At 40.3% G+C, this 20,723-nt stretch overlaps 1 protein-coding gene across 4 annotated transcripts; it reads left to right on the top strand.

Moving 5' to 3' along the window:
- The first annotated feature begins 7,717 nt into the window (after window positions 1-7,717).
- Window positions 7,718-20,463, top strand: LOC114802205 (limbic system-associated membrane protein-like). Of its 4 annotated transcripts, none has more exons than XM_029000913.1 (10): window positions 7,718-7,786; window positions 8,762-8,797; window positions 10,239-10,505; window positions 16,953-17,216; window positions 17,783-18,055; window positions 18,731-19,003; window positions 19,222-19,482; window positions 19,607-19,715; window positions 20,148-20,172; window positions 20,350-20,463. In XM_029000913.1, exons 1-10 carry the CDS (start codon window positions 7,756-7,758, stop codon window positions 20,353-20,355), a joined length of 1,545 nt encoding a protein of 514 aa, XP_028856746.1. In that variant the 5' UTR covers window positions 7,718-7,755; the 3' UTR covers window positions 20,356-20,463. The 4 variants fall into 4 exon arrangements, with proteins under 4 accessions (XP_028856746.1, XP_028856755.1, XP_028856762.1 ...); XM_029000922.1 differs by lacking the exon at window positions 7,718-7,786 and adding an exon at window positions 8,153-8,199; XM_029000929.1 differs by lacking the exons at window positions 7,718-7,786; window positions 8,762-8,797; window positions 10,239-10,505 and adding exons at window positions 14,451-14,508; window positions 15,294-15,329.
- The last annotated feature ends 260 nt before the right edge of the window (window positions 20,464-20,723 follow it).

Raw genomic sequence — 20,723 nt, 5'->3', positions numbered from 1 at the left:
AAAAAAGTCAGTGTACCCGGCCCAAAGGGTTACCGGGGTCCCACCCTGGATACATGGGCTAGTCCAACTGTGGACCCACCACCCGCAGGAGGACAAGGAAACTGGCTATTGGGACATGAAACGTCACCTCTCTTGCGGGGAAAGAGCTGGAGCTTGTGGAAGAGGTTGAGCGGTACAAGCTAAATATAGTCGGACTCACCTCGACACATAGCATTGGATCTGGAACCCAAGTCCTTGAGAGAGGTTGGACACTCTCCTTTGTTGGAGATGTTCTGGGTGAGAGGCAGAGGGCTGGGGTTGAATTTTTGGTCCGTATAGCCAGCAGTAAATCGAACCTGTTCCCGGTGAGGGTTGGACTCCACCAGGGCTGCCCTTTGTCACCGGTTCTGTTCATAACCTATATGGACAGAATTTCTAGGCACAGCCGTGGTGTGGAGGGTGTCGAATTTGGTGGCAGGAGAATCTCGTCTCTGCTTTTTGAAGATGATGTGGTCCTCCTAGCTTAATCAGTCTCTGACCTTCAGCTCTTGCAGCCGAGTGTGAAGGGGAAAGGTTACTTCTTTGAACCACTGTGAAGCATGGGGGTGGAAACATTATTGTAACATTGTACATTTCCCACTTGTGGGATTAATAAAGGATCATTTTATCTTATTTTATTATGCTTTGGGGCTACTTTTATGCAAAGGGGTCAGGACAACTGATCCATATTAAAGAAGGGATGATTGGGGCTATGTATTGTGAGATTTTGGGAAAAATATAGGAGGGCACGAGGGTCAAAACAGAAAGAAATCAAAACAGACTCTAAGGCGTGTGTCAAAGTTAGGAATAGAAATACAGAAAAGGTTAGTCTATGGCAGCACCTTCTGGGTTCTGTATGCCCACCTTTAACGAGTCCTGATCACTCGTTGTCAGGATTGACTCACCTGTGCCCAATCAGGACTGCAGTTTAAAAGGTGCTATCCATCAATGGCGGCAACATTATTTGTGAATCCTTTTGTGTTGAGTTTTGAGTTCTGGCAATCGCCATATGCCTGCGGGCAAGTTTAAGTTCTCCCCTTAAGTCCCCCCCCCAGAGTGATCGAGCCCTGCCCTGAAGCGGGGTCCTCCAGTAGCCAGTAAGGAGGGCAGGCCAGGCATGGGCCTGGGTCCGCCTCCAGAGGGGCGGAGCGCCAAAGAGCCCCCTGAGAGGCAGGAGGATCCAGCTGGGACAGGCAGGAAGAGGGCCTGCTTGTCCCAACGGACTCAGAAGGGGCTGACCGGATGGTCTGGCAAAGCCCCCAAATTGGCACCAAGGACATGCGGTGCAAGGAGAGAAGCTGGTCTCACTGCCAGCAGGGACGTGCAGTGAGAGGGGCTGCATGTGCCCAGAATTCCCCAACCAGGGGTGCAGTGAACGATGGCCGGATGGTCCGGGACTGCCTCCCTGTGGTTACTGCCGCCCGTCCTGCCTCCTTCTCTGATGGTACTGCTGTGGAGGTGGGCCTCTGTCAGGATTGATGGCAACTGTGCCCAATCAGGACTGCCGTCCCGCCTCTGCAATTCCTTCCCCCAACAGCTCGCTTACGTGACTTGTGCTTAATTGGCTTCATCTCGGCGTGATCAGGACTCCTTAATCAGGTGCTTGAGGACCTGCTGTGTGAGCTCACTGGGCCACATTTACTCATTTATATCCAGATGGTGTTTTGTTTGGAGCAGGGTAACTTTATATATATGTTAACTTATATTTGTAACTTAATTATACTTGTTTCCTTTCATCTCATAAGCAATTAATCAAAATGTGCTATAAATAGACAATGCCAGTTAAATTAATTACAATAACAATTACAGTTCTGTTTTGACTGTTAAAGCAGAAACTATTTGTAAATGTACATTTTTATTCCATGGAATCAGTTTGCTCCAAGTTTGGAGGATTGTTAAGAATGTAACATGTTGCTCCTCATGAGGCCTAAAATTGACCATATTTGACCATATATTTTTTTTTATTGCAGACATCATGATGTTTGTGCAACTTACAGGTCATCGAGTGGAAGGAGCATCTCCATCTTTAAGAAAATTCAATGGAAGTAAATGCCAAAGGTTTAAAATGGAACAAGTGTAATTGTCTTTTCAAGACTTCCAGTCCTTGTTTCTGTAGATGTTTATTTTGAGTAGGTTTAATGGCTTTTTACTTTTTGTGTGTGTGATTACTGTTTCTTAGCAATGAAAAGGAATTGCACACATCTTTAATTAAAACTGCTGCGCTAATCTTTACAGAAATATAGACAAATTCACATTTGCATCTACCAACAAGTACCAACTTGAACCTAAGACATCAAATGTCAGATAGAGGTATTTCTTTACATCATCGTACCATCATGTACAGAGTACCAAGGACCATCAAAATTTTACTTAGAGAGATGATCTAATATTAATACGAATTCCCCTAGCATGTCTTTGGTCCTGCAGTGGTTATCACAAGATGACCCCTGCAAGAGTTGGAGACCTTTGATGCTGCTATGGTTTGGTTTTAGCCCTAACATATTTGTTATATCTTAGATCTGTTTAATTTATGTGATCAATGGAAGTTTCATGACTCAGCCTGTCATCAGAATGGGATGATGCCAGTGGCTTTAGATGGAGATGCCCATAGTATGCTTAAAACTGTGGCCAGTGCATCAGTCTGGTTCCCTCTCTGGGCTCTCCGGGACCTCTTCAGATGGCACAGCCAGGATCTCGGGAGGAGTGACCTTCTCGCTGCCCGCCAGTGCTGGGTCTTCTTGCCCCGGATCCTGACTGGTGCTGGATGTGGTGGAGAGGCAGAGTTCGATCCCTGGCTCAGGCTCTAGCCAATCAAACTCCACCCTCAGTCTCTCCAGGAAGTCCTGAAAACCCATTCGGTCTGCGCCACAGCCCCATGCTGACCCAGTCAGACATGTGAGGATGGTGGTGATCTTATCTGTGTCTGAGAGGGAGGGAAGAGCAGCAAAGTACACGCCACAGGATGTTAGAAAAGACTGGCATGTACCTGCTACCCCACTGAAGGGACATAAAATTGGTAGGTCCCACACGGGGCTGGGCATGCAGCTGGAGATGGTGGTGGGTGTGTGGCATGGAGGGGAGTGGACGTCTTCTCCAGCAGGTGGGGACGCTGGTGCTGCGTTGCCGTTCAGCTGGGGAACGTCTGGGCAGAGGGAAGGCTGGTCGGTGACCGGAGCTGGGAAGGCGTATTCCCCGCGAGGCAGTCCCGGTGGTGCAGTTGCTGGCTGGCAACCTCCTGTCACCCTCTTCCACCAGCTGTCCTCACACTGCTGGGAGGGAAGTGGGTCTCCACGGACCTTGTGACGATCTGGGACGGGCACGCTGACAACACATCCATAGTAAATTTCTGGGCTGTCAGGGTTGGGATATGACATCATCTTCCAGTCTCGCTTATATTCACATGTTCATGAGTTTGTCTTGAAGGATACTGTAGTTCCACTGTAGAATAAAAAAGTGTATGTGTATGTGTATATATATTTATTTTAAAGCCTCAAACAATTAAACAAAGCTAATTAAATTGTATGGGTGTTAACATAACCTCCATATTTTGACTTGATAATTCACAGCGTGTCACTTTTTCTACATTTCCACATACAGCCAAAATGGAGTAAATAATTTGTTTTCCTCAGAATTCTTTGGCAAATTTCTTACAAATAAAAAAAAAATGAGAAAGCACATGTAAATAATTATTCAAAGGAATTTTGAAGACAAAAGAAAATTTAGAAAGAATTAAAATATTGAAGATATGTGTTCATGACATGTAACAATTTTAATTTTGTTGAAAATATGGTCATTCATTTAAAATATAACAATATTTATTCAAAAACATGTAAATGTTCATCTGAAATTATAACAATTTTCTTAGATTAATAGAAATAAAGTACTGAATATCAATATCTGTTACACTTAAGAAGCAAAACATCAGCCCATATTTGCACAACTATAAGCACATTGTCAACCTCACACTTGTTGCAAAACTCTACACACAGTGATTTGCAAAACACTAAACACACTTAACATACATTACGTACAAAAATCTATCATGAAGTAATTTCCTTGCAATACCAAAGCACTGACTGTCAAATTACTGCACCATCCAACCAATTGGTTCAACACAGTCATTAGGTGTGCAAACACTTGTTTGCTTAATTCTAGACACACCAATCAGGTGTGTAAGCACTATTGTAACAGTAATTTGCATTTAATGGTCTTTGAACGGTCAATCCAGTTTACTGTTTTTACGCCATCTAGTGGTGAATTACAGACAGAACAATTATTAAGGGTTAAGGTTCCGGTCAACCGGATATATTCACACGTGCCATCTGCACACGCGTTGCTGCAGATTGGCGCCACTGAAGAAAAGAGAAATAAAAGGTTAAAAAACATAAGAAATATGCAAAGTAGTGTTGAGAAGAAACTACAGCCATAAGAAATTATTTAGCCTCTCATGGATGTCAGCTCATGAGGTTTGTTGACTTAAATATTTTATTTGTAACTAATTTACAGCATTTATCAGATGCCCTTATCCAGAGCGACTTACAATCAGTAGTTACAGGTGCCAAGAGATTTCATGTATTTGTTGCAAACCGAGTGGAACCCATCAAACAAAGTACAGAAACAATGCATTGGAGTTACGTAGCTTCCGAAGACAACCCGGCGGATCACGCATCAAGAGGTCTCACAGCAGAGCAACTTATAGCCTCAAACTGGTTCAGAGGTCCAGATCTTCTCTGGCAGAAATTTGTAACAGGTGGTGAAATCAAGGTGGGAGAGTTATCAAGCAGTGATCAGGGCACAAACTTTGTCGGCACCAGAAATGAGTTTGAGGAATCGCTCAAGGAGATGGATCAAGCTAAACTTGACAAGTTGAACTGCGAGTTTCTCATGAACACCCCAGAATCAAGTCACATGGGTGGTGTCTGGGAAAGACAAATTCGCACCATTAGAAGCATACTCACATCAATCTTGGATGAATCAGCCAAACAACTCGACAGCTCCTCTTTAAGGACATTCCTGTATGAAGTCATGGCAATCATAAATAGCAGGCCATTGACAACTGACCAACTGTGTGATCCATCAAGCACAGAACCTTTAACACCAAACCACAAACCATGAAGTCCACAATCATCTCCCCACCTCCAGAAAGGTTTGCTAAGGAAGATCTTCATCTCTGTAAGAGGTGGCAGTTGGCTAAGATCGTTGAAGTGTATCCTGGGAAGAATGGAAGAGTGAGAAGGGTAAAACTATTGATGAGTGATCAAACGCTAGGCAGACAAGGTAGACGTATCTCCAAGCTGGTCTACCTGGAAAGACCCATTCAGAAGACTTATCTTGTTAGAAGCAGAAGAAAGGTCTCAACCTCACTCTGCTCCAATTAAATCATTTAAACCTTTAATTCATAACCTGTTCATTAGTTACTTGCCAATAATTGTTTTTCTAATCACATGTGATTGGTGGGAGTGTAACAGTCATTTGCATTTAATGTTATTTGAATGGTCAATCCAGTTTACTGTTTTTTCGCCATCTAGTGGTGAATTACAGACAGAACAATTATTAAGGGTTAAGGTTCCGGCTGACCCTTTTTTATATATGCACCCGTGCCATCTGCAAACGCGTTGTTGCAGATTGGCGCCACTGAAGAAAAGAGAAATAAAAGGTTAAAAAAACTAAGAAATATGCAAAGTAATGTTGAGAAGAAACTTCAGCCATAAGAAATGATTTAGCCTCTCATGGATGTCATCTCATGAGGTTTGTTGACTTAAATATTTGATTTGTGATTAATGCATTGTTTCAAATGTATGAGAAAAGGTGCAAGAACTTGTGTTAACGCAAGGTTTTCCTTTGTTTTCTTTGTGAACAGTTCTCACGGGTTGTTAAGGCCAGAATAAACCTTGTTTTTGACTCTATCTCGTGCCTCCGTCATTCCGTGAGGGTGCTACAACTATAAAAAGCAGCAGGTGAGTTCATCGGTCTTCAAGCACAATGTCACAGAAAGAGTAAGACGAGGAGGAGGACAACGAGGAGGAGGACGAGAAGGAGGAGGAGGAGGAGGAAGGGAATGAAGAGGAATCAACAGAGGAAGACGAAGAAAAGACGGTGCTCAAAGAGGACCGAATCTGCCAAATGTCATCCGCACAACACTGGTTGACCACGTTGTCAACCACGGCCTGATGCTTTGAGGGTCAGGAACGACAAGGGAGAAGGCCTCCTATGTTCACAGAACAGCAAGAGAGGGAGATGGTAAACATGGTTTTGGCCAACAATGTTATAACACTCAAACAGCTCCAAGCTAAAATAGTCAATAAACATGCCAGTTTCAATGATATCCATCAGGTCTCAATTTCAACACTGGCATGCATCCTAAAAAAAACATGTTCAAATGAAGCTAATTTATCGAGTGCCTTTTGAGCGCAATTCTGGAAGGGTGAAATGACTGTGGCAAGATTATGCAGAGGTATGTTTTCACTTTAGCAGTGTGATCTTGCATACTGTCTCATAATCTTACTGTACTGTAATATGTATACGAACTACACAATTTTGCCTGACACTGTTCTTCAGGCACTTTTATGAATGGATGGAGAGGAGATCCAGCATGAGTTCATTTACGTAGATGAGGCTGGGTTCAACCTGACGAGAACACGAATATGTGTTCATAGTCAATGTCCCAGGGCAGCATGGGGGAAATATAACACTACACTCATACTTATATGTCTTCGGGAAATTACAACAGAGCACTCATACTTACATTCTTAGACCATTTGCACAACATAACAGCAGCAAATTTAATCATTCATATGCAATACATTGTTGTCTGGGACAAGGTGTCTTTCCACCGCTCGGGTTCAGAACTGGTTTCAGCAACATCCACATTTCACCGTCCTATATCCACCATACTCTCCATTCCTCAACCCTATAGAACAGTTTTTCTCTGCATGGCGGTGGAAGGTATATGATCTCCGTCCCCAGGCTGAGGTACCCCTCATCCAAGCCATGGAGGAGGCCAGTGACCAGATGGAGGTAGCAGCAATACAAGGTTGGATTCGTCATTCAAAATGTTCCTTTCCAAGGTGTCTTGCTAATGACAACATTGCCTGTGATGTTGATAAAATTTTCTGGCCAGATCCCGCTAGGCAAAGAGACCTTTTTTTTTTTTTGCAACGATATACTTACAGTACAATACGTAAAGTGACTTGTTGTTACAGTATTATGAATATCCATGTCAACAATTTGAGCATGTTGAGAAATAAATGAGTTTCTTCAGTGTGCAACATTGGTCTTGTGTAGTGTTTGGTGGATTTACTTTATATTTGTACTTTGTTGATGGTAGCCTCGTCTAATCATAGGGAAGTAGAAGTGTTAAAAGTGTTTTAGATTGATCACAGCAGAGTGTAACTCGTGCAAACAGAGTGTGGTAAATGTGAAACGTGTGTTTCTTATGCTAAAAAAGTTTGGTTTTTAAACATAAGTGTATAGTTTTTACAAGAGTGTTTAATTATGCAAAGGATCTGTAGTGTTTTGCTAATTGTGTGTACTGCTTTGAAAACATGGGCCCTGTTTTGAAAATTGTGCTTAAGCGATCCAAAAAAACTGTATTAACTTTTCTGAACAGACAGAAGTGACCAAACTCCTTCCTGCAGTGGTTTGATGCCCTCGTTTCACACTCACATGTATTTTCACACTTAGTTTCCGATTCATTATACAGAAATGAGAGGAAGATTCAGTCAGTAAGAGGACAGCATGGAGCTCACTGGACGATTCCTGCTGTTTTGTGAGTTCTATCTGTGTGTGTGTGTGTGTGTGTGTGTGTGTGTGTGTGTGTGTGTGTGTGTGTGTGTGTGTGTGTGTGTGTGTGTCTGTGAGAGATTACAGCAAGAATTACATTAATTTAACGCTGTTGGTGATTTACAGTTGGTCATTTGTGCTTGTTTAAAAAATTATTCAAACATTTATCATTTTCAAAACCTTTGTTTTAGCTTCAGATAAAATCTGAATAATAATCAGAGAATCTTTGCATCTAAAAGGAATCAGATCCCACAGACAGGACATAACAAGAGTTTCTTTTGTCTACTGGTGATCCGAATAGTTCCACAAAAACAAAGCCCTGCATTATATAAAATTGTACAATGTGACTATTGTGAAGCTGAGACAGGAGAGCAGAAGACAGGTTAAAGGACAAGATGAGTATGTTTTTGTGTTAAAATACACTACTTTGAAAACCCTTATTCTGTAGCAGTTATGGAGTATTTTAAAGAATCCAATGCAAGAAACATCTTTATTATTTTTGTAGCAGGAGAAAGTGATGTATATTTGATGAATCTGTTTTTTCAGAGTCGCTTCTTTTTACTTCATGGCTGCTTTGTTCATTATTGTCATCATCAAAAACCGCTTCATGAGATGCTGATTACATGAGTGAATGATACGAAAGTGTTCAGCATAAACCTTCAAGACTGTTGGAAATCGTCCCCGCTGTCGTAATTAAGGTGGTGGAGAGAAGCCACCATCACAGAAAAAACTCCCTGTTTGTTTTAATATTTCTTTATTGCATAACTCCATGTGTGTTATAGTTGTGTGTCTTCAGTTGTATTGTATAATGTATAAAATGCAGGATAAATGAGTAGATGTGTCCAAACGTTTGACTTGTATTGTATGTCCATCTTCATATCTGCTGTGTAGAGTTGCTGCTGCTGCTTGTGTTGTTCAGCTGCTGTATCTGATACTGAGTCTCTCTTTCTCCTGGTTTCAGTGCTGAGTTCACTCGTCTACTCTGGACTTTCACAAGGTGGGAGATGATCTGTTTTTTTTTCTGTTCCTAATATGTCTTGTTTCTACTTTTAAATGTGCCCATTGCCTAACATTATATATATTTAATTAAAGGATAAATTAAATCATACATAAACCAGTCAGTTGTCTTTTACATCTTTATTTAAATACCTATTTACAGAGGATCCACAGGCTGGTAAATAAAATAAAATCTGATGTCAGTGGTGGATATGTTACAACAAACATGGCAACCACAAGATGGACACGTCCCTCTACATTCATTTACGTTTATTATAACTCATGATTCCTGATTCAGTAAAACTTTTAAAGGTGTATTTTGAGAGATTAAAGGTCCCTTTTTAGTATTTATGTCGGTCTTAGATGTCCCCTAGTAATGTATCTGTAGTCTCTTTCCGGAATTCAGCCTTGCAGAATTACAGACACTTTTATCAAGTCCCACACCGAGATTTCCCCAGAACACGCCATTTCTGTGTCTGCATCTTTAAATGCAAATGAGGAGGAGAGAGGCGGGACAAGTAGGAGAGCAGCATATAGTGGTCAGGTGTTGACCTTGTCAACACTTCCTGTTTGGCTCATGTGATGGTACCGAAAAAAAAAAAAGAATTGTGCTCATTTTTACATCCAATCACAGAGCAACTGCAATGTTTTGCACGTTTTGAAGCCATGACAGTCGGTGGAATTACTTTTTTAAGGGAGAAATTCACAAAACAGTGAAGCAAAATGACCAAAGCACGCTTTACACCTATCAGCATTTACCGCCACTGCAGGACCATAGACAGGCCAGACTCATATTCATGTTAAATAATATTAAATAAATTTTTTCATAAACCTTTTTTATTGTTATATTTTTTTAAACCTTTAACACATTTAGGAATGTGGAATTTTATGTGGAGTTTTATTATGAGGACAGAAGCTGGATGTTAAAAGACACTGGTGAACACAGACAATGGGAAACACAGACGTTACATAAAGACACCTATGCCCACTCCACCATGTGGCCCCACGCCAGGAACACGGGGGAAACATGGACTGGCATCAGAACACATGGTTTGGACCAAAACCACTAGCGCGGATCAAATGTTTCATCTAGAAAATCGTGATGACGCTTTAGACCTCACAGGCCCTTTTAAAATAAAGCTCTCAGGTTCTCACTTGTAATTCAACTAAAATAAATGTATAAACGTTTTCAAGCTGTTAGAATATTGGTCATTTTGTGTGTAGCTCAGCTGTTTGAATGCTGCTGCATTATTTTATCTGCACTGATACTCACTGAAAGTGAAATGAAAACTCCTGATGTTTGAGTAAATGTGTGAGTAAAGATTGAGTAACAGACCCCTGTAGTTTAGGACTGAAGAAGCTTCTTTGTGTCTTTCTTCCCCATTTTTTTTTCTCTTTTCTCTTTATCTGTACTCATGTCAGAGTTTACTGTATCTCCACAGATCTGCCTAAAGCCACAGTGACAGTAGAGTCTCCAGAGGAACCTTTCTACCCTGGAGATACGGTCACTCTGAGGTGTTACATAACACAGTACACAGACTGGGAATATTATTACTGGTACAGAGACAACACACATATTCCCAGTAAGACCAGTAAGACCATCACCATCTCTCTCCCTACTGAGAGTGGTCAGTATGTTTGTTCTGGTTGGAGGAGAACTCGACCCCAGAACAGCTCTTCAAGTCAAGCTGTTACAGTTTCTTACCAGGGTAAAAATATAAAAATACTACAGCTACATTTCATATGAGAGGAAAGTTAAATGAAAACTCCTGATGTTTGAGTAAATGTGTGAGTAAAGATTGAGTAACAGAACCCTGTAGTTTAGGACTGAAGAAGCTTCTTTATTTCTTTCTTCCCCACTTTGTCACTTCAGCAGAACTGCCTACACCTGCACTGACTGTAGATCCACAGAATCCTGTGTTCACTGGAGAGAAGGTCACTCTGAAGTGTGAGGTGAAGCCCTCCAGTGGTTGGAGATATAAGTGGTATAAAGAGCAGAGCAGTAATGTGGACTTTCAGTCTGAGGGAAACACCTTCATCATCACAGCAGCTTCTGGGTCTGATGAGGATCGGTACTGGTGTCGAGGAGAGAGAGAACACAGTAATACCAACACACCAACAAGCAGAGATGTTTATTTGTATGTAAAAGGTGAGATTATCCAAAATTTGTAAGATCTTCAAATACATAGAACAATTTTTATGCCCCATGCTTATGAAACCTATAACCTATTACAGTATTAATTATAATTACAGTATTTAATGTTCTTTTATGAGAATAAAGAAATGCTACTGACTGTTGTTCATGACTGAATGGAATAATCATTGTTACTCACATTATGATCTCCACAGCCCCGCCCACAGCTACACTGACTGTAGCTCCACAGAGTCCTGTGTGGACTGGAGATACAGTCACTCTGAGGTGTGAGGTGGCGTCTCTCACTGGCTGGAGATATAAGTGGTATAAAGGCAGATCTCAGACTGCAGTGTCTCAGTGTGACCGTTACAACAGAACTGGAGACACATTGACCATCAGAGGAGCTGCTGAGTCTGACCAGGATCAGTACTGGTGTCAGGGAGAGAGTGACACCAGACCCACATCCTCACTCATCAGTACACATCTTACTCTCACAGTAAAAGGTTAAATTCAGTTTAGCTGAACACAGTTATATTTTCTTCTGTATTAATGTAACTTTTCATTTTTAATGTACTAAGACCGTTTTACTGTATTTCTCAGACTCTCAATCTCTTTATTTGCTTGAAGTTGGCATCCGACTGGGTCTAGGAGCTGCAATTCTTTTTGTCATTGTTGTGGTCATGTTATGGTCATGTTATAACTATGTCAGGTAAGAGATCAACGTGAAACTGTAAATATGTCTGTAACCTAACGTCAAAGTGAATGTGAACTTGTGGGTCTGTGAGTGCACCATTTTGGCAGCAGAACCAGAACTGATGCTCATTTAAGTAGGATTTCATCCACCACCCTTTACGGTTCCCACAATGTACCCACAATGAGTACAATCTGGGGGTTTTCTTTTTTTTACCCCCCTCCTCTATCCTAATGTGTATCCTGCTCTTGTTTCTGACCTTTTCCCCTAACTTCCTGACCTGTCCACCCCCACCCCCAACAGCAATAAAGAGTTTTATCAATCAATCAATCAATCAATCCAAGTGTAATTCATATTATGTCAATTTTAACACACTGTTTAAGGCTTCTACGTAAAACTAGTGAAAGAAAGTGAGAAAGCAACTGTAATGTTTGGTGTGTGTTACTGCAGGTGCACATTTACCTGCAGCAGAGCCGTAAGTATTCACAATTTCTGTGTCTCTTTATAAACTTATTATTTTAGGCACCACATTCAGTTCCCTGACATTATTCAGCAGTAACAATGACTTAATGTGTCATGGAATGAGTATCTGGTCCTGTTAAGATCAGTACTGCTATTCATCACTCTTAATTCTTTCCCTGTCTGCCCTTAGAGGTGAGCAGGGGACACGGCAGAGTCTACATCAGGATCAGAGCGAAGAAGCTCAGGCGGGACTGCAGAGCGGTATATTTCTACAAGATCCAATAATTTTATAATGCTAAACTATTCCACTGGAAATAATAAGATATAAGTTGAAACTGTTAAAACCCACATAATAAGTTTGATTGGTGTGTAGTTCAAATGCTGTAATAATAAAGAATTAATTCATACATGTATGAATGTGGGTGTTTTCAGACCAAGAAATTAAATTAACTGGTCATTTTCACTCTTCTTTTTCTGCCCTAGTATGATTGCTTTGACCTTAAGGTAGATTGTGTATAAGGTGGAGTGTGTAAAACTGAACAATCTGCCATTTGTATTCAAAATAATGCTGCTGAATGTGGAACAGGGGATGTGACATACACTGAGGTTCAAATGAAAGAGCTGAAACAGAGAAAGAACACAGGTCCACATGCAGTCACTTACAAGAGAAGGTGAAATGAAATCCTCTCACTAAACTTGTACATTTTTCCAAACTAGCTGGTCAAGAAGAAGCATCAAAGGCAGACACAGTTTATTCTGAGCTGCAGACATAGCAGACCAGAGGTGAAATGAACATGTGTACAATGTTGTTTCCACCACCAGAAAACAGATTTTCTGGTAATGAAATAAATCACACATATAAACTAATATGATTTGATGTGATTTGATCAAAGACCAGTTACATCTATAACCGGGGCTAATCTCAGTCTTAGGCAAAGACCTTACACTGCATAAAAACAGGAAAATTTACACTGTGAGAAGGTCAATATGCAGATTGTACACATTTGTACTGTTTTCAAGGTTGCAGTGTTTTCGCTCTATCGATGCCAGTACTGTTGTCTCAACCTCTTCTGCACACAGAAAATGCTCTTCATCATCATCCTCTTCAACAGGACAAACTGTTGTCCTTCACCAGAATATCTAGCACCTCCTCAGTTGTAAAAACTCACTTTATTGTCTCAGAATCACATTGCATGTTCTGGAATGTTGAGCCTTTTACCTGTAATTACCTGGACATTGTGATGATTGATTTGAATGATTCTCAGTTCATTTGAATCGATTTTGTCTATAGAATTGAGGGGCATTTGTGGAAATAACTTCATAAACACCATTCACTAACCACAACGTGTGACACACTGTGCAAGCACACATAATGGCTAGATTACAGTAATGTCCTTGCCCTTTTTCAGGGTCTCTCTGCGATTTTACATTGCGTATGGGACTGATGATTACATTTGAGAAAAGTTCTCCTGACATGAAAATTTCACTTTGAGAGATTATTTAACATTAATACGAGTTCCCCTAACCTGTCTACGGTCAAGCAGTGGCTGGAAATGGTGATAGGTGTAAAGAGTGCTTTGGCCATTCTGCTTTGTCACTCAGAGAGTGGCAGCTCAGACGATCGGATCTGGAATGTCTCCCTTCTTAAAGGGGAAAGGTTACCTCTCTGAACCACTGTGAAGCATGGGGGTGGAAACATTATTGTAATTTCCCACTTCCCACCTATCTTATCTTATTATGCTTTGGAGCTTCTTTTTATACTTTTATTTTATTATCTTAGTTACTGAGTAAATGTTGGTATCATTATAAAGATAACACATCTGAGATTACAGCAAAGTAATGAGGAATGAGCATATATGTCCACCTACAAAAAAGTACACATATATCACATATAGTTATTCAATACAGTTATAGAACTGTTTGTGGATCTAAAATGACTGGGATGCAACCAGACCAACTGACAATAATGATAAAGATGTTTCTGAACACTGTCTGTGGTCCTGCAGTGGATAGAAATGGTGCAGAGCACCAAAACTGCACATACAGCCACTAACAGGCAGACATATTGAGGATGTGCTACTAATAACCACAATTCTGGTTTCTTTAAACATGCGTTCTTCAAATAATATATATCATTTCAAAATGATCTGCATTAAAAGATACTTTACTCTCCTTGTGTACAAATTCTTTAGTTTTCAGTTCAGCTACAGTCTACAAATTAGACTTTATAATTATATACAGATAATTATAATTAACTTGTGGTCTTTTCTGAACAGACAGAAGTGACCAAACTTCTTCCTGCCGTGGTCTCATGCGCTCGTTTCAAACTTATTTTCACAGTTTCTGATTCATTATACAGACATGAGAGGAAGATTCAGTCAGTAAGAAGACAGCATGGAGCTCACTGGACGATTCCTGCTGTTTTGTGAGTTCTATCTGTGTGTGTGTGTGTGTGTGTGTGTCTGTGAGAGAGTAGAGCAAGAATTACAGGAATTTAGTGCTGTTGGTGATTTACAATTGGTCACTTGTGCTTATTTAAAAAATTATTAAATACGTGTTTTCATCATTTTCAAAACCTTTTGAATAATAATCAGAGAATCTTTGCATCTAAAAGGAATCAGATCCCACAGACAGGACATAACAAGAGTTTCTTTTGTCTACTGGTGTTCCGAATAGTTCCACAAAAACAAATCCCTGCTTTATATAAAATTGTACAATGTGACTATTGTGAAGCTGAGACAGGAGAGCAGAAGACAGGTTTAAGGACAAGATGAGTATGTTTGTGTGATAAAATACTTATTCTGTAGCAGATATGGAGTATAAGATGGAGCCATTTTAAAGAATCCAATGCAAGAAAGATATTTATTATTTTGTAGCAGGAGAAAGTGCTTCATGAGATGCTGATTAACATGAGTGAATGATATGAAAGTGTCCCCGCTGTCGTAATTAAGGTGGTGGAGAGAAGCCGCCATCACAGAAAAATCTCCCTCTTTGTTTTATTTTTTTCTTTATTGCATAACCCTATGTGTGTTATTTCATAGTTTTGTTGTATAATGTATAAAATGCAGGACCCATAAATGAGTAGATGTGTCCAAACGTTTGACTTGTAGTGTATGTCCATCTTCATATCTGCTGTGTAGAGTTGCTGCTGCTGCTTGTGTTGTTCAGCTGCTGTATCTGATACTGAGTCTCTCTTTCTCCTGGTTTCAGTGCTGAGTTCACTCGTCTACTCTGGAGTTTCACAAGGTGGGAGATGATCTGGTTTTTGTTTTTTTTTCTGTTCCTAATATGTCTTGTTTCTACATTTAAATTTGTCCATTGCCTCATGTCCTGAATTAATTTTGTCTTTGCTGGTAATGAACCGGTTTCTACTGGAAGATTTTGTTACCAGATTTTGACAGACATACAATCCCTTGAGGTCTTGTATGGATCTTACTGGAAGAGAGCAGCCTATAGAAGTGGTCAGGGGTTTGTGGAAATTACCTCATAAACACTTCCTGTTTGGCTCACGCCACGGAACCGAAGAAAAAAAAATACATTTGTGCTCATTTTTACATCCAATCACAGAGCAACTGCAACGCTTTGCACGTTTTGAAGCCATGATGGTCGGTGGAATTACTTTTTTAAGGGAGGGGTGAGCAATTCACAAAACAGTGAAGCAGAATGACCAAAGCACGCTTTACACCTATCGCCATTGGCAGCCACTGCAGGACCATAGACAGGCCAGCAGAACTCGTATTAACGTCAAATAATATTAAATATTTTTTTTATTTTTATACTTTTTTAAACCTTTAACACATTTAGGAATGTGGAATTTTATGTTGAGTTTTATTATGACGACAGCAGCTGGATGTTAACAGTATCGAAGGGAGGAGACAGGGTCTGGTGTTGACCGATTGATCCATCTTTATTTGATATTTTGAGAGCAATTGAAAGTGAAGTGAACATGGTTGTGGTTATTGTGTTGAACACCACACAGCACTCACTGCACACAATGAAACATTTCCTCTGCATTTAACCCATCACCCACTGTGAGCATTGGGCAGTCAAGGAGCAGTGTGTGTGTGTCATGACAAAAGGGTGGACACAAGGCAGAGACACAATTCAAGAGTGTCAGGACCCAGATGCAGGTGTAATTCAAGGTTGGTTTATTGCAGATGTGACAAAATAAACAGGGACCAACCTGGAAGGGAAACAGACAAGGGTTAACCGACACAGGTGAACACAGACAGGGCAGACTGGACAAGGACGTACTGACAAGAGGCGTGCAAAATAAAGACCCAGAACACCGGTGCAGGCATTCTTTTTAAAGAAGGGAAAAGAGGTGTAGGGAATCAGATGGGGGCGTGGCCTGCACTCGGTATCCAGGCCAAGCTGATGCTGGATGATGGGTTGCTACCTCTGCATCCTTCGCTGCTAGGCCACTACTGTTGGTCGAGACTAAATGTTGAGGATCCCAGTTCTCACTAAAAATACTTGCATCAGTTAAATACTTACCAGGTACTTTAGTCAGTTTTGTGTGTGTTTTGGTACATTTTTAGATGAAGAAATAGAATACATGAGAGCTGCCAGTCATTGGGCGCCTCTAATTTTAAACTCCTTAAAGATAGTTCATTTATCTTCTTTACTATACAAAAAACTACCAAATGTTTCATCTAGAAAATACTGATGACGCTTTAGACCTCACAGCCCTTTTAAAATAAAGCTCTCAGGTTTTCACTTGCAATTCAACAAAAATACATTTACACGCATATTCAAGCTGTTAGAATATTTGTCATTTTGTTTGTAGCTCAGCTGTTTGAATTTTGCTGCATTTTTTTATCTGCACTGATATCTGTACTCATGTCAGAGTTTACTGTGTCTCCACAGATCTGCCTAAAGCCACAGTGACAGTAGAGTCTCCAGAGGAACCTTTCTACCCTGGAGATACGGTCACTCTGAGGTGTTACATAACACAGTACACAGACTGGGAATATTATTGGTACAGAGACAACACACGTATTCCCAGTAAGACCAGTAAGACCATCACCATCTCTCTCCCTACTGAGAGTGGTCAGTATGTTTGTTCAGGACAGAGGAAGACTTTTCCCCCATACAGCGCTTCAAGTCAAGCTGTTACAGTGTCTTACCAGGGTAAATATATAAAAATATGGCATGGCATTTCATGCTTTTGTCTTTGGTGAAGACCCCCCGCTTGTATCTTTATCAAGCTGCAGCCTCCCCCAACCAAGCAAGAAGTATCAATAGGGTGCCAAAAGGCCAACAAATAGCCTGGGGTGCCATGACGGGAAAGTGTTGTGGGGGGCTGGATGACCACTGTATTCCTGTTTCAGGAGTTTTGTTTGGAAAAGGCCGAAAAATCACAGGACAATCTGATTGGTCTGTGGCAACATTTTTTGCGAGTCAAATGCAGAGTAAAAAAGAGGTTCTCTTCATGGTTACTGTCTCTTCTTTTCCTCCTCCATTGGGGGCTCAAACCCCATCGCGGGATTTTTTTCTGTTACATTGGTACAATTTTTACATACAATATTTACATGAGTTTAAATACAGTACTTTTTTACAATTTCATGTGAGAGGAAAGTGAAATGAAAACTCCAGATGTTTCAGTAAATGTGTGAGTAAAGATTGAGTAACAGACCCCTGTAGTTTAGGACTGAAGAAGCTTCTTTATTTCTTTCTTCCCCACTTTGTCACTTCAGCAGCCCTGCCTACACCTGCACTGACTGTAGATCCACAGAATCTTGTGTTCACTGGAGAGAAGGTCACTCTGAAGTGTGAGGTGAAGCCCTCCAGTGGTTGGAGATATAAGTGGTATAAAGAGGAGAGCAGTAATGTGTTTCAGTCTGAGGGAAACACCTTCATCATCACAGCAGCTTCTGGGTCTGATGAGGGTCGGTACTGGTGTCGAGGAGAGAGAGAACACAGTAATACCAACACACCAAAAAGCAAAGATGTTCATTTGTATGTAAAAGGTGAGTTGTTCAACTTTTCTAAAATATTTTGCCTCTGACTCTTTATGAACTAAGATAAATATATATATTTTTATAAAGGGTCTGTTAGTGTTTGAATCTTTAAAAACATATTAACTGAGATATTTCAAATCATAAAAAAGCATAAAAATAATCTGAAATATAGAAGCTTTCTAATAAAGATTTATTTTTGGAAATTTATTAAAGTTTTATTGTCAGATGTACATGTATACTCCAGAAGGTACAATGATGTTTTCATTTACAGTCAAGACAATTTTGAAGCAACAGTGTATTTTCACAATAAATACAAATAGTAACCAAATACAATATAAATATAAATCTATATGCTATAAAGCAACATACACTACACAACCATAACATCATGAACACTTGCCTAATTATGAGAAGGTTCCTGTAGTTTCGAAATGCTGAAGCAGTCGTCTAGCATCATTATTTTGCTCATATCAGAGATAGTCAATTCTTATACTTGCCTGTATTTCTGCACACAGAGTTCTTTTTAATTTGTAGAAGTCCCATGCTTATGAAACCTATAACCTATTACAGTATTAATTATAATTACAGTATTTAATGTTCTTTTATGAGAATAAAGAAATGCTACTGACTGTTGTTCGTGACTGAATGAAGTAATCATTGTTACTCACATTATCACCTCCACAGCCCCGCCCACAGCTACACTGACTGTAGCTCCACAGAGTCCTGTGTTCACTGGAGAGAAGGTCACTCTGAAGTGTGAGGTGAAGCCCTCCAGTGGTTGGAGATATAAGTGGTATAAAGAGCAGAGCAGTAATGTGGACTTTCAGTCTGAGGGAAACACCTTCATCATCACAGCAGCTTCTGGGTCTGATGAGGGTCGGTACTGGTGTCGAGGAGAGAGAGAACACAGTAATACCAACACACCAACAAGCAGAGATGTGTATTTGTCTGTAAAAGGTGAGATTATCCAAAATGTGTAAGATCTGCAAATACATAGAACAAGTTCTTTTTTATTTGATAAAATATTTTATGCCCCATGCTTATGAAACCTATAATTACAGCATTAATTATAATTACAGTATTTAATGTTCTGTTATGAGAATCAAGAAATGCTACTGACTATTGTGCGTGACTGAATGGAGTAATTATTGTTACTCACATTATCACCTCCACAGCCCTGCCCACAGCTACACTGACTGTAGCTTCACAGAGTCCTGTGTGGACTGGAGATACAGTCACTCTGAGGTGTGAGGTGACGTCTCTCACTGGCTGGAGATATAAGTGGTATAAAGGCAGATCTCAGACTGCAGTGTCTCAGTCTGACCGTTACAACAGAACTGGGGACACATTGACCATCAGAGGAGCTGCTGAGTCTGACCAGGATCAGTACTGGTGTCAGGGAGAGAGGGACACCAGACCCACATCCTCACTAATCAGTACATATCTTACTCTCACAGTAAAAGGTTAAATTCAGTTTAGCTGAACACAGTTATATTTTCTTCTGTATTAATGTAACTTTTCATTTTTAATGTACTAAGACCGTTTTACTGTATTTCTCAGACTCTCAATCTCTTTATTTGCTTGAAGTTGGCATCCGACTGGGTCTAGGAGCTGCAATTCTTTTTGCCATTGTTGTGGTCATGTTATGGTCATGTTATAACTATGTCAGGTAAGAGATCAACGTGAAACTGTAAATATGTCTGTAACCTAATGTCAAAGTGAATGTGAACTTGTGGGTCTGTGAGTGCACCATTTTGGCAGCAGAACCAGAACTGATGCTCATTTAAGTAGGATTTCATCCACCGCCCTTTACGGTTCCCACAATGTACCCACAATGAGTACAATCTGGGGGTTTTCTTTTTTTTACCCCCCTCCTCTATACTAATGTGTATCCTGCTCTTGTTTCTGACCTTTTCCCCTATCTTCCTGACCTGTCCACCCCCACCCCCAACAGCAATAAAGAGTTTTATCAATCAATCAATCAATCCAAGTGTAACTCATATTATGTCAATTTTAACACACTGTTTAAGGCTTCTACGTAAAACTCATCAGTGAAAGAAAGCAAGAAAGTAACTGTAATGTTTGGTGTGTGTTACTGCAGGTGCACATTTACCTGCAGCAGAGCCGTAAGTATTCACAATTTCTGTGTCTCTTTATAAACTTATTATTTTAGGCACCACATTCAGTTCCCCGACATTATTCAGCAGTAACAATGACTGAATGTGTCATGGAATGAGTATCTGGTCCTGTTAAGATCAGTACTGCAATTCATCACTCTTAATGCTTTCCCTGTCTGCCCCTAGAGGTGACACAGCAGAGTCTACACCAGGATCAGAGAGAAAAAGCTCAGGTGGGACTGCAGAGTGGTATATTTCTACAAGATCCAATAATTTCATGATGCTAAACTATTCCACTAGAAATAATAAGATATAAGTTGAAACTGTTAAAACTCACATAATAAGTGTGATTGGCGTGTAGTTCAAATGCTGTAATAATAAAGAATAATTCATTCATGTATGAATCTGTGGGTGTGTTCAGACCAAGAAATTAAATTAAGTGGTCACTTTCACTCTTCTTTTTCCGCTCTAGTATGATTGCTTTGACCTTAAGGTAGATTGTTCAGTTTTACACACTTCACCTAAAACACAATCAGCCATTTGTATTCAAAATAAGACTG

Source organism: Denticeps clupeoides, chromosome 1 (assembly GCF_900700375.1).
Source record: "Denticeps clupeoides chromosome 1, fDenClu1.1, whole genome shotgun sequence".
Taxonomy (NCBI): domain Eukaryota; kingdom Metazoa; phylum Chordata; class Actinopteri; order Clupeiformes; family Denticipitidae; genus Denticeps; species Denticeps clupeoides.
The sequence above is the reverse complement of the archived record's forward strand: the minus strand, read 5'-3'. Positions and strand labels throughout refer to the sequence as shown.

Coding starts and splice junctions, on each gene's coding strand:
- LOC114802205 (XM_029000913.1), top strand. CDS start 7,756: ATGGAGCTCACTGGACGATTCCTGCTGTTTT. Junction 17,217..17,782: donor TGTTACAGTGTCTTACCAGG/GTAAATATATAA, acceptor TTGTCACTTCAG/CAGCCCTGCCTACACCTGCA. Junction 19,004..19,221: donor TGTGTATTTGTCTGTAAAAG/GTGAGATTATCC, acceptor TCACCTCCACAG/CCCTGCCCACAGCTACACTG.